At 46.3% G+C, this 26,217-nt stretch overlaps 1 protein-coding gene across 1 annotated transcript in view; it reads left to right on the top strand.

Annotated features, from left to right (window-relative positions):
• IFT140 (intraflagellar transport 140) overlaps nt 1-26,217 on the top strand; it is a 1,386,753-nt gene that overhangs the window by 114,588 nt on the left and 1,245,948 nt on the right. The window contains exon 4 of the mRNA XM_078662938.1: nt 22,262-22,383. Within this exon, the coding sequence (XP_078519064.1) occupies nt 22,262-22,383 (122 nt within the window). The remainder of the gene's footprint in view (nt 1-22,261; nt 22,384-26,217) is intronic.

Consider the following 26,217-nt stretch of genomic DNA (forward strand, 5'->3'; position numbering starts at 1 on the left):
CACCGCTGGGGGCTGTGCTCTTATATCATTTTTATTTTTATTTGATGAGTTTTATATAGCACTGGCTAGACCCGGAGGTATCGGAGCGCTTTACATGAGGTTCCACAATGTTACTGAAAAAGTGTCTCGCTGGTCACACGCACCGCCCAGCAACATGTCTAAGGAACTACAGAGAACTATTTATCTTCCAATATACACACTATTCCTTTCTTGCCAGCTACCTGCCTTGGTTTCTTTGTTACAAAATTTTAGCAGCAAGGACTGCAAACTTTGTGGGAGTTCGTTGTCCATGGAAACTGATATAGGGCCACTGTCCTTTGCTCAGAAAGCTGGAAATGTTGGTGCTCCAACCGGTTCCACTTGCTGATCGTGTCGGAACACCTACTAAAATCACAATTAGTAGATAGAAATACAACTTTTGGCAAGTTCATTTTTGGAAGATGGAAATTCTTTCAGAATGATCAGCGGCCCACCACAGGGAAAAGGAGTCCAGTTTCAGCGGCAGGAGAGGGATGAATTAGGGGTTGCCAACACTGTCACAACTGCAAGACCATCTTAGTGGTGCTGACCACCTTACACAGTAAGAATTTGTCCTGGGGTTTCTGCTAACAATCATGGAATGCAGCTAGAAGAAAATAAATGTCCTAAAGTCAATTAAGTTGTGAATAATACACCTGAGCAAGATCTACTGGGCTGACAGGTTAGATGTCTAGTTTAGGTGCAAAAGAGTAACCACCAGGTACACAGGAAATGTTGTTAACTGAATATGCTGTAGAAGACTCTGCATTACGTCCCAGAGGGAAACATCCTTTACAACGCAACTTTTACCATGCAGTGCCTTTACGACGCAACTATTACAACGCATGTCATTACAATGCATTGCGCTGGGGGGCGCTCTAGGATAGGGAATGGATTTAATTTACTATCCAACACCTTCCCTACTATCCACGGGGACTGGAGTTGGAATAGTAAATTAAACTATTCACTATCCAGCACCCCTAAGCGCTATGCGTTGTAACAGCATGCGTTGTAAAAACTGCGATGTAAAGGCATGCGTTGTAATGTCATACATCCCGTCCCAGAACTATTGTGTGCTTTTCTCTTCAGTATTTAGTGGCATCTCCGACTACTTCAGGTCTAGCTGTCACAGTTTCCTCCGTTACACCAACGGATCTAAGAAAGGCAAGACGTCTTTCACTCTCTCATTCTTTTACACTGCAAGTTTGATGGCAGAGGGAGGCCTCTAACTGTCCATTAGATTTCAAGGCAGTTAATACCATTGCCTCAAATACCTGGCAGGAAGTTACAAAACTCCATTTCGAATGCAGTCATGCTCAAAACCATCATCAATAAAGTGTTTATTAAGTGAAAACACGTACCTTTTACTCATCCTCTAACACAGTGAGTGTGAGGCATGTTACACAAAACTGCATATTGAATCATCTGTACACTGAATTGATGGCCAACAGAGGCACCCTCCAAACAAAGAGGCAAAAAACAGTTCAGGTAAAGAAAAAAAAATAAATATTTTTTTTAAGTGGAGTTCCACAAAGCTAATGCTATTGTAGCCCGGTCCGAGTATACCCACCAACTGTGAAAACAGAAGTACACGATCAAAGTTCACAAGGTTTCTCTGCCATGTCTGTAATGCAAAAGGCTTACATTTTGGATTTGATGGTAGCTAGATCAAGAAGCATGTTGTCTGATGCGCCCGGAGGAGAGCAGGGTCCCTTCTCCCTTTGTGTCTTTCAGTTCAACCCTTACCATAGGTAGAATTGCTTATAAAACTAATGGCAATCATGTGCTTGTCTCTTCGAAATGTATTGCCACATTTACGTTTGGCCAACAATAACAGCATAGCTGTAAGCTTACGAGTGGTCTTTGGGACATCCAGTACAAAACCCAAAAGAGCTATCAATGGGGCGGCCTGTGTCTGAGTACATGTGATCTGTCTAATGATCCCAAACACCTCCGCCCAGGACCCTTCTACCGGTCCACATTCCCATGCCAGGTGCGCAAAGGTTGCATTCTGTTCTCCACATCTCCATCAACTAGAGTTCGGATGTATACCCATGCGGTGCAGTTGAGACGGCGTTCGATACAGCCTATGTAAGAAGTTGAAGTGTATAAGATGTAGTCTATAATTTGGTGGGAGGTTTTCCAGTTGTGAGCAGCAATATTGCCATTGCTTGTCCATAATTTCTATATTAATGTCCCTTTCCCAATTCGTTTTAGACGTGGGCTGCACTATAGGCGACTCTCCTCGCGTAATACTATAAATGCGTGTGATCAATTTGCGAGGAGAGGGGTTGGACAGTACATTTTCTAGCACTGGTAATGCAGGTGGCTCCTTGGGAAATGTCTCATACCTGGCTCTACATGCTGCCCTTATCTGGTAGTACAATAACTTATCCGATAGTCGGTATCTGCAGGGAGCACATCTGCTGCAATGTCATAAAGCTCCCATCCTTGGGGTTTGTCATATATTATCATATCGTCAGCATACAACAATATCAGTAAGCCTCTTGAAGTGAACCCTATGCTTCTGTGGGTATGATGTTATCTCAGCCTAGCCGCCAATGGTTCCGTGGCAATTGCAAACAACAGAGGCGACAGTGGGCATCCCTGTCTTGTCCCTCTAGTCACCGCAAATGGTTCCGATATCTGGCCATTTACTCGAACTCTCGCCTTTGGATTCGTGTATAACAATTGAATTTGTGAGATAAACAAAGTACTGAACCCCATTCGAGCAAGCAAGACAAAAAGAAATTTCCATTCTAAGGAATCGAATGCTTTCGTAGCATCCAATAGTGCGGCAGAGGCCTGTACATAGGGGGCCATGTAGTGAAGAAGCCCGAACATCATTCTCAAATTATGTGAAGTTGAACGGCCTGGTATAAAACCGGATTGGTACGATAAGGCTATCTGCGGGAGCATAGGTTGAAGTCTATTGGCGAGTAGTTTTGCATAAATCTTAGCATCTGAGTTGATAAGGGATAGTGGGCGGTAGGACTCTGGCATTGTGGGATCTTTGTTTGGTTTCAATAATGTGATAATGGTAGCTTCAGGCAATGTAGGAGGAAGAACGCCCGTTGAGTATTTCCGCGTATTCCTTATGGAAGGCTGCTGTCAGTTCATCTGCCCCAGGAGCTTTCCCCGCGGGCATACTGCCTATAACTTGCTTAACGTCCTCCACCGTGATCGGGAGTTCCATGCACTGCCGTGCACCGTCGTTGAACCAGGCTAGGGCCAGTGTGTCTAAATAATCAACTATGTCAGTCTGGGATGGGTTAATTTTAGAGGTATACAACGATTCGTAGTATTGGGACAGCGTACATAGGATTTCAGGGGGTGTTTGGACCAGTGCACCTTCTGCAGTACGTATTTCAGTGATATATTCAGCCCCCCTAGGTGGCCGTAGCAGACCCGCTAGCGTTTTCCCGGCTCTCTCTCCCTCCCCATACCTTCTCGTCTGTGCGTGTTTATGGAGATACGCTGTTTCCCTTTCAGCCTCTGCCTGGAACTCAGTCAACTTAGTCCATATTAGTGCCATGGTGGTAGTTGAGGGAGACTGTAACTGCGATTTTTCCAGCTTGTGAATTTCAGTCTCCAATCTCTGCAGTGTATTTCGTTTGTCTCTGAGTGCTCCTGTTTTGAGTGCTATGCAATCCCCCCTTATCGCAGCTTTAAACGCTTCCAATAGCATCCCAGGCGAATCCACGGTACCCTTGTTTAATGTAAAATAGTCTTCTATCTTCCTTCGCAATTCCTCTCGGAAAACCTGGTCTAGGAGTGCATCTGAGGGGAACCTCCAACTGAATGGTGTTATGTATGGTCTTGGCCCTTTAAGTTGCACCTGAGTGGGTGCATGGTCAACCACAGTGCGCGGATAGTGTGTCGCATTAGTAACCCAGGTGTGAATGTCCCTAGAGACCAACCAGTAGTCGAGCCTCGACCACGCATGTCCGTGATGTGTAACACATGTGCCTTCCTTTAGTGCTGGATGTAGCGCCCTCCATGAATCGACTAAATGTAGGTCAGTCAAAATATCGTGCAGCATGGCGGCAGCTTTCTCCTGCAGGAGACATATGTCCACCCTGTGTCTCTGGAGATAAGAGTGGACCAGCCTAGCCTTCCGGCGGTCATTAAGACCTCTGACATTCCATGTGAGGCAAGTCATGTGTGTCATAGCGGGTGTATACAGTGCTTGGTTTCAAGGCACATTTGTTGCGGAGATGCATTCAGGACAGACACAGAGCAGTGCAGAGACAATTCAATTCAAAGTTGCAGCCCATTCGTGGTAGCATATCGGTGCATACGGTCCGGTGCATTTCTGTCGAGTTTGACGTATATATCTCATAGAACTCTTAGGCAGATTCCAATAAAAGAACACTCCCAACTCCCCTGGCCCACCCACACCAACCCCCCAATTAGGTTGTGAAATCCCTACCCCTCCCCCCCTCAACTAAGAACAGTTACCCCGCACTAACAAACCTAAGCGATTCATTCTGTAGGGGAACGCGGGGTCTCCGGCTAGACTACCCTGTACTTGTGACAGGGTGGCAGACCCTGGTATGTATAACCACAATACATGCAGCCCAGTCAGGACATAACGGTTCTAACATCTAGTCTTGGGCTCATTGCATAAATGTGGTCGGCTGTAATTTATTGGCAGTGTGGCACGTACAATTAACCCTCCAGCCGCCCATCATCAATCTGAAAAAACATCCAAGCATACACACTTATCTGGATATCCAACGTAAGGGAAGTATGGATTCTATCATTATCACTAAGTTGGTTGTCCGCTTGTGTTTCGCTCGACGACGCTCTTTATTATTGTTCTTTGGCCATTTGCTTCGCATACGCCAATGCAACCTTAGCGTCAGTAAAGAAAGTGGGCTTGCCATGGCCCTGGACCCTCAGCTTGGCAGGGTATATCAACGAGTATTTAGTGCCAAATTGTTGCGTATAGTCTGGGTACATGGCGATGTCATTGCCCTTGTACTGTATGGCACCTTTCTCCCGCGCCAGCCTGAGGATCACATCCCTATCTCTGTAGTTGAGTACTCATGCCAAAATGGGTTTCGGTGGAGCGCCAGGCCTCGGCTTGGGGCCTAGCGTCCGTATGAGGGCAGCTGCCGCACGCCTTACTTGCAATTGGGAGACGGTCCCAGCCGGCACTCCGATGGCAGTGTACTGCCTCACTGCTTCGCAGAGCTCCGCACATCCAGCTTTATTCAATCCGCTCGCGGTGAAATCCGAGCGGAGAGTCTTGAAATCGCACCATTTGCCTCCCGCTGTGTCATCGGAGCCCCTGTGCGGATTTGGAGACACACGGGCCCAACAGACAGCGGTCGTCCTCACTCGCAGCGGCACTTCTGCCTCACCTCTTCTCACGGCCATTCATTTCCGCCCAGGTCAGCCGTAACTTGAGTCCCCTGCTTGTTCAGCTGCGAGTGCAGAAGGCCGCACCTCGTATCTCTCCTCCAATTTCGTCAGCCTTCCCCACAAACGCTGCACCGTGTAAGCGCTATTTGCACCAGAGCTCCACAAACGTTGGGCTTGCGTTGCAGGTCTGGAATACGGATTTTTGACGGATTAATCAGGTCTGCTGGCAGAGCGGCTCTAACTCGCGGCCATTCCGCAGCAAGGCGAAACGATGCCCCCCATCTATGTTGCTACCTTAGCGGGATTACTAAGGAATTTAGGATTTGTTCCAATGTCTTATGCTGATGAAACTCAGCTCCTACTTTCCTTCGATAAGAACAATCCAAATTCCCAGTCTACTTTTTCGGAGGGTATGATGACCATCGCTGGCTGGATGAGAGATAACTTCCTCCAGCTTAATGGGGGGAAAACTGAGATCATGTTGTTTAGAGAAGCATCTCTGAAGTGGTCTCCTGGGTGGTGGCCAGAGGAATTGGGCATTGCGCCAACTCCTAAACTGGTTGTTAAAAATCTGGGGGTCCATCTGGACCAGAAATTGATATTGAAGGAGCACGCCACATCTGCTGTTGGTGCATGTTTTCATGTGCTAGGTCTTCACCGGAAGGTATTTCCCTTTCTGCCTCTAAACACACAAAAAACACTTATCCAGGCACTGGCGTTAAGCCTCCTGGACGGATGTATGACGTTACAACGCGAGATATTACAACGCATTCCGTTACAACGCAGGATCCATTACATCGCATGCCTTTACAACGCATGACATTACATAGCAGATGCTATTACAACGCATGCCATTACAATGTAAGTATAGGTAAGTATATATATTTTTTTAAAATGTAAGTAATTTAAATGTAATTAATTAAATAAATTAAATTTTTTTAAAATAATTATTTAGTACATATATTACTTTAAGTTTATTTTTAAAATAACTTTTAATAATAAAGAACTATTTTTAATAAATAATAAAATTATTAAAATTAATTTTTTTAATTAAAATAAAAGATTGTATTTTAAAACTAAACCCTAAAAAAAAACCTGTACCCCAAAACCCAAACCCAGCCCTGAACCCTAAAAATACCACTGTACCCCAAAACCCAAACCCAACCCTGAAACCTAAAAATACCACTGTACCCCAAAACCCAAACCCAACCCTGAAACCTAAAAATACCCCTGTACCCCAAAACCCAAACCCAACCCTGAAACCTAAAAATACCCCTGTACCCCAAAACCCAAACCCAAACCCAACCCTGAAACCTAAAAATACCCCTGTACCCCAAAACCCAAACCCAGCCCTGAAACCTAAAAATACCCCTGTACCCCAAAACCCAAACCCAGCCCTGAAACCTAAAAATACCCCTGTACCCCAAAACCCAAACCCAACCCTGAAACCTAAAAATACCCCTGTACCCCAAAACCCAAACCCAACCCTGAAACCTAAAAATACCCCTGTACCCCAAAAACCAAACCCAACCCTGAAACCTAAAAATACCCCTGTACCCCAAAACCCAAACCCAACCCTGAAACCTAAAAATACCCCTGTACCCCAAAACCCAAACCCAACCCTGAAACCTAAAAATACCCCTGTACCCCAAAACCCAAACCCAATATAAAAAAACATAAATTAATATATTTATTTATTTTTAATATTAATTAAATTAATTAAATAATGTTAAATAAAATATAAAATAAAATTATATACTTACCTATACTTACGTTGTAATGGCATGCGTTGTAATAGCATCTGCTATGTAATGTCATGCGTTGTAAAGGCATGCGATGTAATGGATCCAGCGTTGTAAAAGTTGCGTTGTAATAGAAGTGCGTTGTAAAAGTTGCGATGTAACGGCTGTTTCCCCTCCTGGACTATTGCAATGCTTGGCTGATTTCAGCAAATGAAGCTTCCTTAAACAGATTGCAAGTAGTCCAGACACTGGAGCTCGCTTCGTATCCAATGCTCCTCCTCGAACAGCTCCCTCCCCCTTTTGCTACAGTTGCATTGGCTTCCGGTGCGGAAGCGGATTAGGTTTAAGATCTGTTGCATTGTGCACAAATCTCTGAATGGCGAAGGTCCCATTTATTTAGCAGATAAACTTACCAAATATATGCCGCCCAGGTCTCTTTGATCAGGGCCCAAATCTCTACTTTCTGTTCCTCACTACAAAAAATCTCGCTTAGGTGGTAAAGCGTTCTCCCACTTGGCCCCCTTTTTTGGAACGCACTCCCTATCCACTTGTGACAATGCCCAGATCACCTACAGTTTAGAAGGCTCCTTAAAACCTCACTATTCTAATCTGTCTCTTTTCTGTGGCTGGCGTTAGCAATCCTACAGCGTGGAGATATCCCTTGGGGGGTGATTCAGGCGCTTTAAAAATAAATAAATAAAATCATTACTTTGGGAAACTATCCAATGTAAATCGAGGCAATTCTTGTCACAGAGGTGGGCAACGTGGCATATGGGAGGGTGACAACCATGACAAAATTCTGGTCTGGCCATTCAGAGGTAATTTTTGTCAAAAGGGTCACCTCTGGTATATGGACAGAGTAAACTGCAAAACTCTTGCACTGACATATGTATGTCATTTTTTGATATAAGGTGGCACCCAGTAAAATATACGGACAATCATTCCAAATTCTGGTCCTGGCACAATGGAGGTCATTTTGGCATATGGGGGGCACTCATACTACATTTTGAAAAAAAGGATGTCAACTCCTGGGGAAAGTCAGGTTTCATTGGCTTGGCACACCATGAAAGAATTTGAACCAATTAATGAGTGCCCTACCTGTGTCTATGGCATTCAAGCAAAGTATGTGAACATTGTGCTTTAAAATGCTTGAATTCCCCGCATACTTTTCAATTGTTTCTCTCAAGAGGAGAAGCCCTATATCAAAAAGTCTGGCTTACTTGCTTTGCTCACTACAATTTAGGACAAGTATGATGCCCCAGAAACTTCAAAGATCAAGTCAGCATCATAATATATGTGGTATCTACAATACACATTTGTCTCTGTTATGCTGTTGTACTAAATATGCAGTTATAATGGAATTTAATAAGTGTCAATTGTTGTGATGTTAGTGTCATGTGACATGCCTACCTTGAAAAATAAGTTAGGGTCAAGAATCATATGATGTCACTTCCTGTGATGCCATTAAAGTCAAAGGGTTTGTGATGTCCCTCTTGTTACCCCTGGCATTTTGGTGAATTGACATCTATGCTTTTTCCCAGTCCCCTGAGTGGGTGCTACACAGAAATGTAATACTGTGGCTTCAACCCTAAGAGCAATCTACTTTTGTAAGTCTTCTGTTAATGACCTTCTTACAAGGGTAATGTGAAAAACAGAGGAAGCTATGGGAGAGCCAAGGTGCTGCCAGGGTGGCTATAAGAGTATTTCCCAAGGCAAAAAGAGAAGGGGATTGACCAGCCTGTTTTGTGTGGCAGTCCTAATGGAGTAATTGCAAGTGCCAAAAACAAAAAAAGCCTATACTACTGCAATTCTGGAGGTAGAAGGTCTCACTTTAGAGTGTGCATATTCCATTGTCGAAGATAACTCATTACCATGATTTGAAAAGGGGGGAGCACCTATTGCTAGGAGCCTGGCGTTCAGATATAAGTCCAACTTGAATAACTTGGATAACCTGGACATTAACAATATCAACAATAATTAGCAAAGGCTGCAATACAGAAATTAAAAATGTACTCTCCCATCATTCCACTCATGATATGGGTGATACAGTTTAGAATGGAAAAGAAAACTAGGAGGTAATAGTTCTGAGAATGCCATCTCAGTCTTGCCCTTTTTTCAACAATTGACTCCATAGATGGATCAATTAATAAGCACATTGGAGCGCAATGCCTCTTGTGTGGTAGATACAAAGGTCCATGCTCCTCTAAATGCTCAGCCTCCAACTTCTGCGAACAGTGGCTGGACTCGATCTAGATCATACAACCAGTGTGGCAAATATTCAGCACAAGCCAGGCTTGGATTCTCACAAGCATATGGGCATCAAACTTAATACAGGACCACATTTGATCTCACAATGAATCTTACATAATGTCCTGAATAAACCCCTAAGTCTGTCTTTGGAAGAGCTAGATTTGAGCAGATGATGGACCACCAGATACTCAAGATACCTTAACAAAAGCTAAAATACAGCAGGAAAAGGTTTCTGCTATGAGCAAAAACTTTTTTTTGTGTAAATATTTGTATTGAAATCGAGGCATGGTCGATGAAAGTATCACGGTGCACATACAATGGCAATATTATTACATTTCAAATATTACTGAAGACTTGGCAGTCACAAAGAATACTTTCAGTCCCCATTAAACCATATTCAGGTCCCATGTATAATATCTTCAGTTGATCTTGGAGGTTCAGATATCTCACCTCTGTGTATGTTCCATTTTCCCCAGACCTGCATCCATTTATTCTGGCATCCTCTGGCTTCATATACATATTTTTCTGTGACCATACACCAGTCCATATCTTTACCCCAGTCCTCAACCCCTGGTGGGCTCTGAGCCCCCCACAACCTCGCAATATTTTGTTTTGCCACCATCAGCCCCAAGGTGACCCAAGTACGCTCCCTGGAGTTAAGGTCTGTAGGGCTCCAGATGTGTAAGAGGTCCAGTTTAATGTTACAGTCTATCCGCTGCCCCAACACCTCTTCCATGAGATTTGCTACCGCCTTCCAATATCTCTGAATAGTTGTGCATTCCCAAAGTGTATGAACAAAGGTTCGCTCCTGCCCACATCTCCTTACACAGTAGCCGTCTAAGCTGTAACCCATACGAACCAACACTGACCCAGACAGATAGGATCTATGGAGAATTTTCAGCTGTACCGGGCGCAGTCTGGAAGATATAGCCACCTCTCGAGGGGATACCACCACTGCCAACCATTCATCAGCACCTAATCCCGCTACATCGTGGTCCCATTTAACCCTCAGATGAGTCAGGGTTTCTGCTATGTTGTTGACTAGTTTTTTGTAGATGAGTGAAATGACCTTCTCTGGCAGATCGCCATCTAATTCTCTATCCTCCAGCGAGAGAACTCGGGAAGTTCAATACCCTTAGGGAGAACCGCCAGTAGGGCATGTTTAATTTGGAGATACTTGAAATATTCTGTTTGCACTAACTCATACGCCTGCTGCAACAAGAAAAAGGGACCACCTCACCTGACTTCCACAAATCACCCACCCTGGATATACCGATAAGGTCTCATCGATCAAAACCTGGCGAGCGAATCAACCTGCCCAATTGCTCGCTATACCAGAGTGGTGTGGCCTGCGTAATTCTCGCCTCCCATCCCAAACTTTTGGTAGCCGCCTTCCACACCTGCACCGCATGTCCCATTGGGCCAGTCAGGATGGGCTTTAATGACCGTAAATAAAGAGCCCCTTCAAAGCTACCTCTCGGGAGGAGCCATCGGTCAATCTGGAAGGCAGAGTCGCCCTGTGGCCTATACATACATTGGTTGATTGCTGCAAGGTGCAATGCCCAATAGTACTTCCATATGTCTGGAAGTCCGATGCCCCCATCAGACCAACCAAACGTAAGCTTGTGTGTCGCGATACAAGGTGGCTTACCCTCCCACAGCAGGTCCCGTATGATACAATCGATTAGCTTGAAGTACGAGGGTGCAACGGATTATGGAGTATTCTGGAGAACGTATACGAACCTGGAAGGGACATCATTTTGAACAGGGCAGCAAGCCCCAAAGAAGCGATTTCCAATGTAAAACGTTAGCTTTAAGACGCATGAGAGGCGGCAGGAGATTGCGATATTAGAAGTTGGAAGGATCCTTAGAGACCCAGACCCACAAGTATTTGAAGCCGTCAACAGCTTCTGCCAGATGATATCCCCGAGGGAGCACAGGCCTCTTTCCATAGAGGGCATATAACACCGATTTGGTTCCGTTTATAGAATAGCCATCGTATCTACCAAACACCTGGAATATGTCCAGGATCACAATGAGGGATGCGGCCGGGGACGCCAGGTAGAGCAAGATGTCGTCACATACAGCGATATGTGGTCTTCCCAGCCGGACGCCCATTTAAGGCCCCTTATGGCGGGATCATTACGTACCCACATTGCCAGAGGCTCGAGGGCCAGGGCAAAGAGAAGCGGGGACAAGGGGCACCCCTGCCTGGTGCCCCTACCAAGAGTGAAAGTGGGAGATTTCCTGTTGTTAACCACTATTTGAGCGAGTGACTGTTGGTAGAGTAGCCGCGCCCTGCTCGTAAACTCGGGCCCAAACCCCAACAAAAAAGGCCACTCAATGGTGTCAAGTGCTGAAGCCGTGTCAAGGGAGACCACAACAGCGTCCTCCGTAATCGTTTCAGCACAGCACTCAGTGGAGCCTGCACAGGTTGAGGGAGGTGTTTCTAGCGGGCATAAATCCCGACTGGTCTGGATGAACCAGATGGGCGATGACCCCAAGCAGCCGTGAGGCAAGGACCTTCGCGAGGATTTTCACTTCGCAGTTTAGCAGCGAAATGGGTCTGTAAGGGGAACATTTGTCACTCGGCTTTCCCACCTTCTGGATGACCACCATATTAGCAAGCCACTGATCCTCAGGCAGTAACCCCCTCTTCTTACTTTCTTGAAGCATTGCGGTGAGATAGGATGCCGTCTTGTCTGCAGTGAGCTTAAACAATTCAATGGGCAAACCATTGGGGCCTGATGCCTTCCCACCGCGCAAATCATGGATGGCTTTTTCGACCTCTGTAGTCGTGATGTCTAGTTCAAGATCGGAGCGCTCCTCGTCAGTGAGCGAGGGCAAATAAATATCCTGCAAAAGCGAAAGCCTCCTCCTCCGTTTGTGGAGTTTGAGACGTATAGAGTGACTGGTAATATTGGCCGAATGCATCCGCTATGTCCTGGAGGGCACTGAGGCGAGAGTGAGGGTCCGTCTCTAATTCGACCACAACTCTTCAGGCCTGGTCTCTACGATCTACCTAAGCTAACAGTTTGCCAGCCTTGTTGCTGACGTCATAGATTCTACTGAGTGTGGCCCTATGGTGCGACTTGGCTGACTCAGTGGCCAATTCGGTATATTCTTTGACTTTAATGCGCAATCTCTGCAGTACCTCCGCTGAGTCGTCAAGTCTGAGGCATTCCTCCAAAGATAGGATTTCCCTCTCTACGCGAATCATATCTGCGCACTTCTCCTTTCGCTATCCCGATATCTGAGCCAGAGCCACTCCCCGTATTACAGTCTTGTAGGCTTCCTACAGTGTGGTCGCCAAGTTTACAATTCCTTCGTTCTCCTGGAAATAAAGGTCTGACTCACTGACGATCTTATCCCTGATTGGGAAGGTCGTATGGTACCAGGAGTTGATTGGGGCTACACGGCCAACTATGGGCTCCCCCACCTCCAGGCGACACCGGGTAGGTGAGTGGTCGGAGATTCCCCTGGCCAAATGCTGTATTTCCTTCACGCTACCAAGTTGATGTGCGAGCGTCAATACATAGTCTATATGGGACATACTATAGTGAGCACCTGAGTAGAAAGTGTACTGCTGTTCTGCCGGGTGTAGACACCTCCAGACGTCTACCAGTCCCATCGCCCCAAGAAAGCTATGAATCCGCATGCGGGAGGGCGGCAAGGCCTTCCGGGGCCTCGGTCAAGAGAATCAGAGACAATAGTGTTGAAGTCTCCCCCAATCAATACCCTGCCAACCGGCAAAGCTAAGAGAAGATCCCCATGGTCTGCAAAGGCCGGGGTGTGCAACCCTGGCGGCACTTAAACAGAAAGGAGATTGAGTATGCGCCCTTCCCAGGTCCCAGAAGCGGCAACGAATCTACCTAGGGCGTCCGTGCGAACAAGATCAATGGTCATGGGTAATGATTTCCGGAACATTATGCCCACCCCCATGGAGCCAGAGCCAAAAGCTGAGTGAGCCACCAATTGGAAACCCCATAGCGACATTGCCCTACAGGCCATTTCGAAGCAAGTGCGTCTCCTGCAAAAGAACTACATCAGGGGAGTGTCTTTTAAAAAATTGGAGTACTATACCTCATTTAATCTTGTCTCCCAACCCATTTACATTCCACGATAGCAGCTTGAGCCCCTGTTTAGTTGTCTTACCCATCGCGTCCCTTTGCATGGTCGTTCAATTGCAGGGGGAGCTTCCCATGGGTGCCCCAAGGGGAGGACACGTTAGTAGACCACCTGATCCTCAGAGATAGAAATACCAAAAGCATGCAGCCAGTGATTGCCTTTCAGTAAAGCCAGTCATATTTGTCACACCCAGAAAACAAAAAACAATACAGAATGAAACAACCCCCCTCCCATCCATTGCGAGAAAAAAAAACTGAACAAAGCACAGAATAGGATGCACAACGGAGACATGCATTGTATAATATATCCACCACCCCAACTCGTAATTAACCCAACAAACACCCAAAAGACAAACAAAAACTCCCAACATCAGCCCAGGATCCCCCCCACCCTGCCTCCCTGCAATGTGGACTCAAAACTGCCCACCCCCCAATTTTCAGAGCGCCTGTAAACTCCATTGAACTACTCTTTAGAGGGAGTGTCACTCGGCCAAACCACCCAGATAGCTACTCAGCTGAACCCCCAATCAAGATAAAGAACTAGCCCCCCACACAATAGTATCAAAACCTGAGGCCCTGCCATGTTTTACAAATGAATATATTCCCATCCCCGACCCAATCTATATGAACAAAAACTTGAGGTTACCAAGATCATTGAAATGGACTATGCAGGTGTGGTCTGGCTCCTTGCCAACATTTTTCTAATCTGAAAGTGATGGGAGGAACCGCATATAAGTGCCATCCATGCACTCTAACATCAGTTCCTTTATTTCCGCATTATCAGATGTGGATCCGGACCTTATCCATGGTCTTTTGACCAGCTTCTTAGCACAAAATTCCTCAACAGTATGTAAGGGGAAATATCCCCCCCAACCAAAACTACAGAGTTCAAACCGTGCTGCGACTGCAATAAACAGATGTTTTTGATGGATACTTGTTAATGCTGTTCGTGGTGCCTACGGTTGGAGCACAGCTCTGGAGCCAATGCCGACTGCTCCCAGATTAATCCAAATGCCATACGGGACCATGAGGCCAACTCTACATTGTCAAACACAATAGTAGGGCCAAGACCCTTGTACAATCCTTTTGCCACTGATTCAGACAGTGACAACTATGATGACTGGGATGATTATGCTCCCCAATATGACGATGAAAAGCGCTTCAGGATGCCAGTGGGCTTGACACTCCACCTGACAGTGGCCTTGTGGTCCACTGGGACCTGCCAGTTAGCTAAACCTTGTTGAGAGCCTCAGTAATAGGCTTGTTGCTTGTCACTGTCATTCTGCTCCTGATTACCCTACCTTTGTACACAACACCCGGTGTCCGAGAATCTAGTGGTACAGGCATCCTCCTGCAGAGCCAGCCCAATGCCTTTCTTACCACTCACCTGAATGTGAGTTAAAATGAAATCTCATTTGACAAGCAGATTTTCTTCTCCACAAGCCGTGCTCTGAGGTAGCTTAATGCTAGGTGCCTCCTTTGGCCATTACTCCCAAGCTCTGTGGGACATGGTGGCACAAATTTTACTGACTGTTCCGGACTAACTTCAGACACACCTTTCCCATGCTATTAAAGATGGCAGTGATGCTGCAAAATTTGCAATTAGATCTGGCCTGTACATAACTGATTGTTTGGGATGTGCCATGAGTATCAGTTTGCCTCATTGGCACTTATCATGGCTGAGGTCTATGGACTTTTCCGAGAATGTCCAGGCTCATTAATGAACATGCCGTTTGATGGCTCTCGACATTTTGGTGATAAAGCAGACTCAGCCTTGCAAAGTTTCAGGAATAGGAAATCCACAGCACATTCTTTAGGCCTTTCTGCTCCTACAAGGCATTTCATCAGCAATTTTGCCTTTTCCGTTGCTACGGTGGAGGCTTGCTTTTTCGCCATTGCCAGACTTCTCCTTCAGCCCAGCTGGCCTTTCAACCCTTTCATGGAAGGGGCCACAGTTCTCAGTGTTAATGAGGACAGCAGGACAACATCCGGCTCAGTCTCTCATCCCTCCAGTAGCCATAAAACAGATTTAGTGTGACCTTTCTGGCACACAGCCACCCTTTCGGAGGAAGCATATGATATTTCCTCCACGGATGGCAGGCCATCACGACAGGCAAGTGGGTCCTCCAAGTGGTCTATTGGGGCTATGCCCTCTCATTCATTTTTACCACGCCTCTTCTTCCACTGCCTTCGGGACAACTGGCGTAGGACCATTTGCCTGTCTTACTGTAGGAAGTGCAGGCCCTTTTAGCCAAATGGGCCATAGAGAGGATTCCGGCCTCTGGAGTGGGACCTGGGTGTTACTTCCACTACTTTCTTGTACCAAAGAAGGTCAGAGTCCTTCATCCTATTTTGGATCTTCACTCTCTCAATACCTTCCTGTGGAAGGACAAATTTGAAAATGCCTATGCTAGTTCAAGTCTTGCTTCTTTAGGCCACTAGATAGTAGCGTTGGACCCGCAGGACTCTTACTTTCCCACCCCCATCCTGCATGGCCCACAGGCACTAACTGTAGTTCACGGTGGGCCATGAACACTTTCAGTTCACAGGGCTCCTTTTGGTCTCACCAGTTACACCCCACCCCGGCATTTGCGAAAGTAATGTTGGTTAGTGGCCACAGAACACCTATGGAGGTCGGGGCTCCAAGCTTCCCCAACCTCAAAGACTAGTAGCCAAAGTTTGGCCCGCCCCTGGCAGTCGTTAATCACATCCAGAAGATATCAAACCATCTAGCATCTGTGGAGTTCACTATCATAATGCAGAAGTCTCAGTGGATTCATTTGCAGACACTCCTGTCCATCTGAGCTACTCTGGATACAGTATGGTTTTGTATTTTTGGAAAACAGGGACTCCTACATACAAAATGAACTTGCTAATCGTAGGGAATTGAATACAAAGGAAAAAAGCAATAGAACGTGAATAACTCTATACAAAATTGTTTCAAAGCAACCCTATATAATCATTTATGTTAAATCATGTACATACATTTAAGACAAGAACAACAGATGGAAATATTCCATGTTTATTATATTTATTCTTTCATAATTTTATATTTTCATTATTTGTATACAAAAACTTTTTTTGAGAGAGAATTTTTATTTTAAAGATCCCATTAACAAACATAAATATCACAACAATATGGACATACATATATAAGACACATAAAAAAATAAAATTACAATTCATAAATCAGTATGGTTTTGTGCCTTTTCCCCCCAGAATGGAGAGTTCAGGATTTCAGGCTCTGCCCAGGCTCTCAGGCTCTGTCCAGGATCTCTGTGCAGATGACTCTGAGCCTACTGGGATTGTTGGCATCCTGATGGCCAAACATGCCAGATGGTGCATGTGGGCTCTGCAGAGGGACCGCAAATCCTAGTGGGCAAAGCATCAGTGAAATATGTCTCATTGTATCCAGATTTCTGAGAAGACTGCAAAATATCTGCAGTAGTGGCTGCTGAATGGAAATTGGGTTAGTTGCATCCCCCTCTCCTTACCCATCGCAGAGCTGACAGTGGTCACGTAGGCATCACTGCTAGAGAAGAAGTCTGGGAGAGGTGGAGATCAGATGTCTCTGGACTCCAGCAGGGACTCCACTTAATATCAATCAGACGACCCGACTGACCTACGACGCCGCCACTCTCAACGCACTCAATGCCGGCCGGACCCACGCCTGCTGCCGAGCCACCCCGAGACGCACCCACGGACCCTTCACCTGCTGCACCTGCAAGTTCACCTGCCTCCGAACCTGCCCCGCACCCACCAAGACAAACACCAGCAGCAACCACCTCAAGTGCATCCTGATCAACACCCGCTCCGTCCACAGACACGCCGTGGAACTCTGGAACCTCCTCGACGCTACATCACCGGACGTGCCTTCCTCACGGAAACCTGGATGAACGCCTCCTCTGCACCCAACCTCGCCATCGCCATCCCGGACGGGTACAAGATCATCAGGAGGGACCGAATCAACCAGACAGGAGGTGGCATCGCCATCGTCCACAGGAACACCATCCGCATCACGACCGACGCCAACGACTCCTTCGCCGCAGCCGAACATCTCCACTTCCAGATTCACACCGACCCTAAGACGACCCTCAGAGGCACCCTCGTCTACAGACCCCCGGGACCACGCACACAATTCAGCGAAGACATCACAGACTTCATCAGCCCGCACGCCCTCCCCTCCACCGACTACATCCTCCTCGGGGACCTCAACTTCCACCTGGAGAACAACAAGGACCGCAACACCACCGCCCTGCTGGAAAACCTCGCCAACCTCGGACTCCAGCAACTGGTCAACACCCCCACCCACTACGCCGGCCACACGCTTGATCCCGTCTTCTCTTCCAGCAAGTACATCACCTTCAGCCACGCCACCGGACTCCACTGGACCGACCACAGCTGCGTCCACTTCAGCTTCTAAAGATCCACGACCCACCACCACCCGCAACAGGTACCTCACAGGAATTGGAGCAAGATCACCGCAGACCAGCTCACCACCTCCCTCAGCCAGAGCCCACCCGCCAACACAACGGACCCCAACGAAGCAGCCCGCAACTTCACACAGTGGCTGACCGCCTGCGCCGACGACCTCGCGCCACTAAAGAACCCTCCCAGCAGACCCAGAAGCAAGAAGGCATCCTGGTTCACCGACGACCTCAAGGACTCCAAGAAGACCTGCCGCACCCTCGAGAAAGCCTGGCTCCTCGACCGGACCACCGACAACATGACCGCCCTCAAACACGCTACCCACAAGCACCACCAGCTCATCCGCACCACCAAGAAGAAATCCCTGAAGGAACGACTGGACAACAACGCCCACGACAGCAAAGAGCTCTTCACTATCGTCAAGGAGTTCTCCAACCCCAGCACCGGCACCAACGACATCACTCCGTCACAAGACCTCTGCGACTCCCTCGCCTCGTTCTCCCACCGCAAGATTGCCGACATCCACAACAGCTTCGGTGCCCCACCCACGCACCCAACCGTCGAACCAACGCCCCCCACCGCCACCCTTCGCACCTGGACCACGGTGACCACCGAAGACACAGCCCGCACGATGAACACCATCCACTCCGGATCACCGACCGACCCCTGCCCACACCACGTCTTCAACAAGGCCGACTCCACCATTGCACCCCAACTCCGGAACATCATCAACGCCTCCTTCAACACCGCCACCTTCCCGGAGAGCTGGAAGCACGCCGAGATCAGCGCCCTCCTGAAGAAACCTACAGCGGACCCCACTGATCTCAAAAACTTCCGCCCCATCTCGCTCCTCCCTTTTCCTGCTAAAGTCATCGAGAAGATCGTCAACAGACAGCTGACCGCCTTCCTCGAGACGAACGGATCCCTCGACCCCTCGCAGTCCGGCTTCAGAGCCAACCACAGCACCAAGACCGCCCTCATCGCAGCCACCGACGACATCCGGACCCTGCTCGACAAGGGGGAAACAGTGGCCCTCATCCTCCTGGACCTCTCCGCTGCGTTCGACACGGTCTGCCACCGCACCCTAGTCCAGCGCCTCAGCAACATCGGTATCCAAGAGAAGGCACTGGAGTGGATCATCTCGTTTCTCGCCGGAAGAACACAAAGAGTCCGCCTCCCCCCGTTTCGCTCCGAGGCCACCGAAGTCATCTGCGGCGTCCCGCAAGGATCTTCACTCAGCCCCACCCTCTTTAACATCTACATGAAACCTCTCGCAGCCATCGCACGCCAGCACAACCTCAACATCATCTCTTACGCCGACGACACCCAGCTGATCCTCTCCCTCACCAGAGACCCCGACACCGCCAGAACCTGCCTACACGAAGGGATGAAAGACGTCGCCGAGTGGATGAAGGACAGCCGCCTGAAACTGAACTCGGACAAGACGGAAGTCCTCATCCTGGGATCTTCGCCCTCCGCCTGGGACGACTCCTGGTGGCCCCCAGCCCTGATCACCGCACCCAAGCCAACCGACCACGCACACAACCTGGGCTTCATCCTGGACCCCTCCCTCTCGATGACCAGACAAGTCAACGCCGTCTCCTCATCGTGCTTCAACACCCTGCGTATGCTTCGCAAGATCTTCCGCTGGATCCCGACCGAGACCAGGAAGACTGTCACCCAGGCACTCGTCACCAGCCGACTGGACTACGGAAACGCCCTCTACGCCGGAACCACAGCCAAGCTACAGAAAAGACTCCAGCGCATCCAGAACGCCTCCGCCCGGCTCATCCTGGATGTCCCCCGACGCAGCCACATCTCCAGCCACCTGAGGAACCTGCACTGGCTCCCCGTCGACAAGAGGATCACGTTCCGGCTCCTCACCCACGCACACAAGTCTCTCCACGACCTGGGCCCCAAGTACCTCAACGACCGCCTGACCTTCTACACGCCCACCCGCCAGCTACGGTCCACCAGCCTCGCCCTCGCAGCCGTACCACGCATCCGAAGAGCCACCGCCGGAGGAAGATCCTTCTCTTACCTGGCTGCCAAGACTTGGAACTCCCTCCCCATCCACCTTCGGCTGACCCTGGACCATCTCGCCTTCAGGAAACAACTCAAGACCTGGCTGTTCGAGCAGTAGCATACCCCTCCCCCCAAGCGCCTTGAGACCCTCCCGGGTGAGTAGTGCGCTATACAAATGGCATGATTGATTGATTGATTGATTGATTTTGAGTTGAGGGCAATTCTCTTGGCATTGAAAGCCTTCTTACCCACCAAAAAAGGAAGGCTGCTGTAGGTGCTCACAGACTACCATGTGGTGCTGCAACAAGCTTGGTGGGATGGGGACCTGAGCCCTGTTTTGAGAGGTCCAGCGCCTCTGAAAGTAGCTGGACCACCACAGTTACACTGGTCGCCCTGCTAAGGTCCAGGTTTATTTGCGTGGCAATTTGGATTTATTTACTTGAAGTTGAACCTGACCTGCTTGCCCCCTGTGTTCACGGTGCGTGGCGAGTTTGGGAGCAGAAGGATGCAAATCCAAGATTGCAGGCTGGTGCTGCTTTTAATCAAGTGAGTGGAACATTAATATTACGATCTGTGCAATGAAGCTGACATTAATTTTGCGCATTGGAGAAGGCATGAAAATAAGAAAGTTTGGAGCACACAATGCTCTTTTCATTTAAAGCCTCAAAAGATTTCCTTTGCGCACTCCTCCCGTGATCAAGGCTTTCACAAGCAGAAACGTTGGGATAAGGAAGCCTATATATGGTGTGCAGTTGCAAATTCGAGTTTGGTGAGCCGCAAATAAGAAAAAAATGGCCAGCCGTCATTATTACAGCTGAGGCCTGCAACGCTGGTTAAAAAAAAAAAAAGCGTTGGGGGAGAGCGGGCAGGAGAGAAAGTGATTTAAGACAATAGTGCTCACAGGCTGTAATTAAAATATCTAGACTAGAGCAACAACACATGTAACAGGATATTAGGGGCAGTCCTCATGGGAGGTTATAACAGGCAAAAAGGGGGTACTAAGAAGAGACTACTAAGCCTATTGACGGATCAAAAGCCATCATTTACAAAGGACAGTAACAGGAGCCAATTGAAAAGATGGGTGGTGCTCAAAGTCCATACCTGAATACACTATATCTTGAAGAGAAAGCGCAAGCGCTGCCTAGGCCGGACCGAAAAAGGTAAATACTATATGAGATTTTCCATGTGACATTCCGTAAGCCGCAATAACAATACATTGCACACTTACATGCTCTGCCTATATCACGCATCATACCCACTATAGTGTCTACCGGGAATATGATTAATAACCTCACTCAATGTTTACAGCACTTACTGTAAAAGAAATAGAAATGAGCACCATCAACGAATATCTGGATAAAGCAAAAAAAATATCAGCAAGGAAACCTCTTTCAGCTTTCCATTTAATGGCTGCTGAGTGAGGGATCAAGTCTGTCTTTCGCCAAAAGGCTGTTTAATATTTTTCTTTTTTTTTTTCTTTTTTTATTTGGATTTTATTTGGCAGTGGAAAGTTGCAAAATACAGATACAATAATTCATAATAAAAAACATAGAAAGGCAAAGTAAATGCATCGTCATTTTCACATAAATAATACAAATTTGGTACCAAGTAAAAGAATAGCATTGTCCTAAAGTCCATTTTTTGTTTTTTGTTTTTAAGAAGCATTATAAATCAGTTAGATCCAGTTGCTAATAGGTGCCCATAATTTTTTACCAAACAGCCTCTTACGCCGGCCTTTGAGTTTATATACCGCATTTTCCAACCGATATACACTTAACAACTTGGATTGCCAATGATAAAAAACCGAGGGTCTACATCCAGCCAGCGTGAGGTGATACAGTATCTATACACAGACATGGCTAAAAATAAAAAGCCTTCTTCTTCAATTGTTCTGATACCAACTTGTTCAGCCTGAATTCCCAGTATCACTAATTCTGGTGACAGTACTATGGTTGATTCTAGAATGCTATCTAGGAAACCTTGCACATCTCGTATAAATTGGTTCAATTTTGGGCATTGAACAAACATATGTTTAATATTTTTCAATACACTTTTTGAGACCAGCTTTGACTGTGTTCAGGAGGTCTATTGTTAATGATAAGGGACCTTTTTTAGTTTTTTTTTTTTAGAAAGACTGAAATGTGCTGAAGTGATTTTCTCTTGTGTTGGTCCCAGGTATCACATATTCTTCAGAATCATTTATCCTGTTGTTCTAGTACATATTGCACAGTACTCCCTCCAAGTACACTCAGAAGTTCTACTGCTAAATATGTTAATTGAAACAACTTCTCTGTCTTTCAGAACGGTATTCTTGCGATGTGGCGGCTGGACCATCGAGGCCGGGTACAAGGCGCTCCTTTAATGAAACATGAATATGGAAAGATGTTGTCTCATTGCACCTTTAAGCCCCTCCCACCTGGCGAGTAAGTATAGTGAATGCTTTGCTTCAGAATGCCTGTAGAAGAATCTTGGGCAGATGAAGACTGCCAAAATCACTGAATATGTGAATTCCCTTTCGTTGTTTTAATAATCAAACTTTACATGGTCTATGGTTTGGCTTTTACATTTTCAGTGCTGTAGCTTTCCTGTCTAGTGTCTGTCACTGTAGTTGCACCACTTAAGCTGATTGCTTGGATCAATTTACATTTCTGAGAAAAAGTATTCCTGAATGTTGCTACTGACTCTACTGGCATAATATGCCGTTTCATTCCAAGGTTATTCTTCTGCTTAACAGTACTGGTCATTTACACAATCTAAATGCTTTTTAGCAATGTGAATACATCTCTTAAATCCCTGTAGACTTTATCTCCTTGCATCTCAACCACAAAACAACACTGAAGGACTTGTCTACATTAAGTAGGGGCTAGTTCATTGTTAAGTAGTAATAATACTTTATAAAGGTTAATTAACAGAATGCACACCAGCATTGTATTGTTTATTTTGGAATGCTCCTTAAAATACCTACTGTTCTCTTTTTATCAAGACACCATACTTTATGGAACAGTTCTATTTATTGGAGTCAGCAATTTCAATGACACAGCTTTCTGCCTAAAAACAATGGCTGGCAGCGTGATCAGATTATGAACAATAGTACACAGTTAAATGCCTACAACCCAGGGGCTGGCAGCAATGAACGGCCCATTTTTAAACATTAAAGCAAAGAAATGAAAGGGAAACAGTCAGAAAGAGTAATCAAAAGAACACCCCCCCCCACTTCTCCGCACCAGATTCACCCAGCATTATCATGTATGACTGGGGTGTGTTCTAAGGAGCCACATGCCTGTACTCAGTACCAAGAGGGGGGGGTCTAGGTAGCCAGATGAGCAAGCATAATATCTGCAAATATTTCGGGCATGTCACTCCCCTGAATTCTGCCTAAAGGATTCGGATAAAGGGGGCCCACAAGTCTGGATAGGCAGCCGCTCTGTCCTCGACAGTGAATGAGATACACTCCATCGCTCAGCTAAACCATGAGACATGTTTCGGGATTTTCTCAGTCTCCTAAAGCAAGAGGTTTACTTGGTTCACTGCGCTTAATGCTGGAGCCAATTGTCTGCCCCGGTTCAATCCGAACGGAAAGTTCTCAAGGGGTTGGGTAGCCCTAGGATAGTATAGACATGGAATCTGGGTATAGTATTATCGATTGCTGAGTCCATATTGTTCAGGACCTGCTCCCAGAATCTAGCCAATTTGGAACAATACCACAGGAGGCGAAGAAGAGAGCCTGTCTGCCCACAGCCCCAACAGCATTTCTCCAAATGCCCCTTATTCTATTTATGTATATGTGCAGGTGTGAGATACCAGTATGAGGCTACCCTGTAGGCCGTCTTCACACAGGCCATGTTGTATGCAGTGTGATGTCCCCTGTAGATAATATCATTTCATTCTTTGGGGGAGAGGGAGCGCCCCAGTTCCTCATCCCAGTGTAAATGGCCCTTAGATTTAGAAGCGGAGCCACTGTCAGAGAGCAGAGCATGGAGTTCAGTAATTAGGTGCTTGTCGCTATCTTTACGGAGCAGCCATTTCTTAAAGGGGGCGAGAGGAACCAGTTTTGTAGCTCGGGGAAGTCATCCAGTGTCTCCGCTGTAAGACACCATACTTTAAATACATTGCCTTAGTCATTTGTTTCAAACATGTATCCAAAAACATTTGCATATGAAAAATTAAAACCGACTCCTTTATATGGTTATAAAATTCATTATTGGATAGAGATGCCGACTAATAGCTTATAGAATTATAAACTTGTGCGTGCATGATTACAAAGCACTTATATAATAAGTAACCACTCATTCCAAAGTAAAGTTGGTGCAGAGCAAATTTAAACTGGTTCCTTTCTAGAGCATCCTAAATGAGGTGAGTGTAGCCTCATTATTTATAAAATGAAAACATGAGTATCGACACTCTATACTTTAGCAGAACAATAGTTAATGCAGTATGGTTGAAACTTAACATGGTTTGGAAACTTGGGGATATGCTTGTTGGGTAGGAATTAGTATTTGTGCAGGGTCTGGTGGAATGGGTTATGAAGGTTTGCTTTTTTGGGATAAATATGGATAGGTAGCCCAGACTTTCCTTGATTTGTGTGAAGTGTGTGAAGGAGTGTGAAGTGGAGAACATTAAATTGTCAGCTTTCCTAGTGGCAGACACCCAGGCCCACTGCTTCTGAAAAGGTATCCCAGTCTTCGTTTTCCAGTCAGCAAGTATTACTTTAACACTCAAATTAAAAAACAGATCAGTAAGAAGCAGATCTGGTAGCTGCTGTTCCAACGGTAGGGGGTGAGCAAAGATTCCTAAGGCAATGGTGGGTAGATCTTAATGTAGGTTTCTGTATTTCGTCTGAGTGGCCTAATACATTTGCATTTGTGGAACATATATTCTGTGTCACCATATGTTTCATTGCACTTCCAGCATAGGTCTAATTGCAGTAGTCCTATCTTGTATAGTCAGTGTAGTATCCAGTATGCCCTGTCTATAGGCACATGACTGTGAGAGGAAGAGTAATTTTTGTTGTAAAAGGGTATTTCTAAATCTTTTGCCAGGTTGCATATCAGAGTAAGTGCATGTTGGACGATGTGTCTTGTGCACCCCATTTGATCTTTAGTTGGGTTTTTTGGGTGACATTTGCGAGTTTCTAGGATTTTATGCATTCTCGATGCCGAATGACCTAGGGCCAGATGTAGGTGGCCCAATACCGGCCGGTAACGGCCGAAATTACCGAATTTCAGCCGTTACCGACGGGTATTGGGCATTTGGGATGTAGGGAAGGATTCGGTAAATAACGAATCGGTATTTACCGAAACATCATTTACCGATTCGGTATTTACCGAATCGGTAAATGACATGTAGGAAGCACTTTGAAGAGTGCTTCTGTGCTTTAAGGATTCGTTATTTACCACCAACTATTAGTTGGTGGTAAATAACGAATATGTCTGTAAATGCAAATCCGTGCATTTACACCTGTGCCATATGACAGACATACATGCCCTTAGGGCATGTATGTGTGCCACATGTGCACACAAGCACCATTCAGGGGTGCAACAGGGTGTCAAAGTGACACCCTGCCACCCTTGACTCTTTCCCTATTTTACCGAATCGGTAATTACCGATTCGGTAATTGACATTCATTCCTATGGGCATCCAGGCCCATAGGAATGAATGGCAATTACCGAATTGGTAAATACCGATTCAGTAAATACCGAATCTTAACGATTCAGTAATTTTTACCGAATTATTACCTGCATAGCATTTACCGATTCTAAAATACCGAATCGGTAAAATTCGGTATTTTAGAATCGGTAAATCCTATTTACCTACATTTAGCCCTTAGTTCCCTAAAATTGTGTAGTAGGATGGGTAAGTCAGATTTATTCCCAGTTTTCTAATTATGCTTTTTTTGTTTGATGAAATTGTAAAATGCCATATCATGTAGGTTAAATCTGGCTATCAATGTCAAAAAAGGTAGAAGGTCTTGTTAGCCTAGATCCTCAATGAGACTGATTCTATGGCAGAACCCAGAGGCGAGGATGATACTCTTCTTTCTTTCTTTATTTCAATAGCAGCCACATTAACAGTGTAAACACCAACAAGAGAAAACCTAATTTCCCATATCCCCAAGGGAACAATGAAATTGCAAATAAACAAGCTCATATCCAATCAGGTGCTGCCATCCTCTGTAAATGTGTTGTTCCTCTTCTATCTAAAAATCAAAGTAGGGAGAGAAACCATTTCAACTTGAGGGATCTCAATGGGAAAAAATA

This window comes from Lissotriton helveticus, chromosome 10, assembly GCF_964261635.1.
Source record: "Lissotriton helveticus chromosome 10, aLisHel1.1, whole genome shotgun sequence".
Classification (NCBI taxonomy): Eukaryota; Metazoa; Chordata; class Amphibia; order Caudata; family Salamandridae; genus Lissotriton; species Lissotriton helveticus.